Raw genomic sequence first — 2,090 nt, 5'->3', positions numbered from 1 at the left:
AACTGGCTTAATTTCTAGTGTTTAATGTTAATGAAAAGATCAGAAAGTTACCTTCTGGAAAATGAACAATTAAATGTATTCTTCATTTCATTTAAGGTACCTTCATTCTACTGGTTCCCTAGACCTTGGCTCTAGAATTCATTAATCAGTATCTTGACTACACATCTACTACATACAAAGTTTATTCAACAGAAACATAATTAATGCTTATGTATCACAGATAATCGTGAATTTAAAAATAATCCTCTAAGATTCCAAAACCACTACCAAATTATTCTCCTTAAATAGTTATAAATGCATCTAGCTATGTAATAAAATTATGCAATTAATTACTTATATATTAGATTCTTCTACCGGCGATGGATCTAAGTGTTTCAGTGTTAACGTTACTTGGAAAAAAAATAAAAACTTTCCTTAGTCTAGCAATATTAGAAACATTAACAAAGTAAAGACAGAGAGCAAGACTGATGTATATTCTATAGTCCAAATAGAATTTTTGAATGAATAGCCACATCAAAAAATGTCAACATTCTAAAATTGAATATTAAGAACTGAGGATTTATTTCTAAATATAGAAATTTACTACATACCTGGCTGACATCATTGTTATAAAGGACAACAGAAAGAGATTCAAAGTGAAAGTCAAACTGGAGAGTGACATTCTGGTCCATAGAAAGCTTCGAGTCTACTGAATCTTCTTGTTCTGATGGTTCAAACATAAATACAAAATTAAAAAGCTTTTAAGTAGGTACATGATTTTATATGTATTTTAAAACCTGGGGTAATAATTCTAAATTTATATCATACTTTCCAGAATTCTTTAAATTATATTATGAGACAACTGATAAAAATGGCAATGACTTATTCCATATCTATTTAGCATAGGGCAAAGTGACACAGGCAGATCATGTACATAAACAAACAAACAAAAAAACAAACATGAGGGGTCTTGAAAAGAGTATCGAGACAACTTTTTTTAAAAAGCCCTCCAGGGCAAGACCACTTGTTGCAGAGAAGTTTATAGTTATCAATGCATTTTATCTAACTTGTTACAAGCCATTCTCAAGAGAATACGAAACTGGAAGCACAGAAAAGTAAAATACTTTGTCTTAGAACACACAGGTAGTCAGTAACAGATCCTCTGCTAGCACAGTGCACTTCTCACTATCTTTAATTACCAAATCACCAAATCTATGATCTTTATAAGAAGAACAAAACTGAATAGCAGAGTCAAACAGAGCTCAAATATAATGTGGGGCAGGGAGCCTTGAGAATTCTGAGGTGAAAAAGACTTCAAGAAGTAATTTAGTCTTTTCCGTTATCTTTAGGCTAAAATTTTTTAGGCAGATAAAAATTAATATTGCTTTTGATCACTCTTACAAAGTGATTCTATAACCTCTTTTGGAGATTGATTCTATTTTTTGGACCTTTATAGGAAAGTCTGTTCTTAAAGTGACTGTATCAGCAAACACTGCCTAACTTTAACCACATGAAGCCTTCTCCATGTTAGAAAAAAAACACTGGGGTTTTGTTTCCTTACTTTTTTGAAAATAATTTACAGTCTAATCTTCACCACCTTTGCAGCTTTTACCTGAACTCACAGGTTTTTCAAAGTACCACATAACCAAATAGCCAGAACCAGATATACAAACTGACCACAGCTAAACATGAGACCATTAATCATACAATGCTTGGCTGCTATAGATTATCCGTGTGTACATAGTTCTTGTCTAATCACAGCAACAGCCTGCTTGAATCTAGCATTTTTCTACATGGAGGCACGAACTCAACCGGGGGAGAAGATGCTGGCCTCACCAAGCTCATGCAGCACTCATAACTATCCACTAGGACCAAAAACCTTATTTTGCACACTGCTGGAATCATTTGTTTTGTGATCTCAAAACACACGGGTCCCAACTATAGCAGAAGCAGTGTTGGTATGCCATTATTAACAGTCAATTTTACAGACTGCTGTCAGCAGTAATAGCTGATGATTTGAGCATTATAAAAGCATGGCACTCTAGGGCCATTTATTCTAAGAGCAAAAAGCAGTTCATCTCTTCTTAGCCATGAAAATACTAATCCATTCC

The 2,090-nt window shown here is 33.6% G+C and overlaps 1 protein-coding gene across 1 annotated transcript in view; it reads right to left on the bottom strand.

Annotated features, from left to right (window-relative positions):
- The window catches only part of VPS13C (vacuolar protein sorting 13 homolog C), a 160,590-nt gene that overhangs the window by 62,293 nt on the left and 96,207 nt on the right, over positions 1 to 2,090 (bottom strand). Inside the window, 1 exon segment of the mRNA XM_011363471.2 lies at positions 591 to 703. Coding sequence (XP_011361773.1) covers positions 591 to 703 — 113 coding nt within the window.

This window comes from Pteropus vampyrus, unplaced genomic scaffold, assembly GCF_000151845.1.
Source record: "Pteropus vampyrus isolate Shadow unplaced genomic scaffold, Pvam_2.0 Scaffold85, whole genome shotgun sequence".
NCBI classification, from domain to species: Eukaryota; Metazoa; Chordata; class Mammalia; order Chiroptera; family Pteropodidae; genus Pteropus; species Pteropus vampyrus.
Note: the sequence above shows the minus strand (reverse complement) of the source record. Positions and strands in the feature narration are given on the sequence as shown.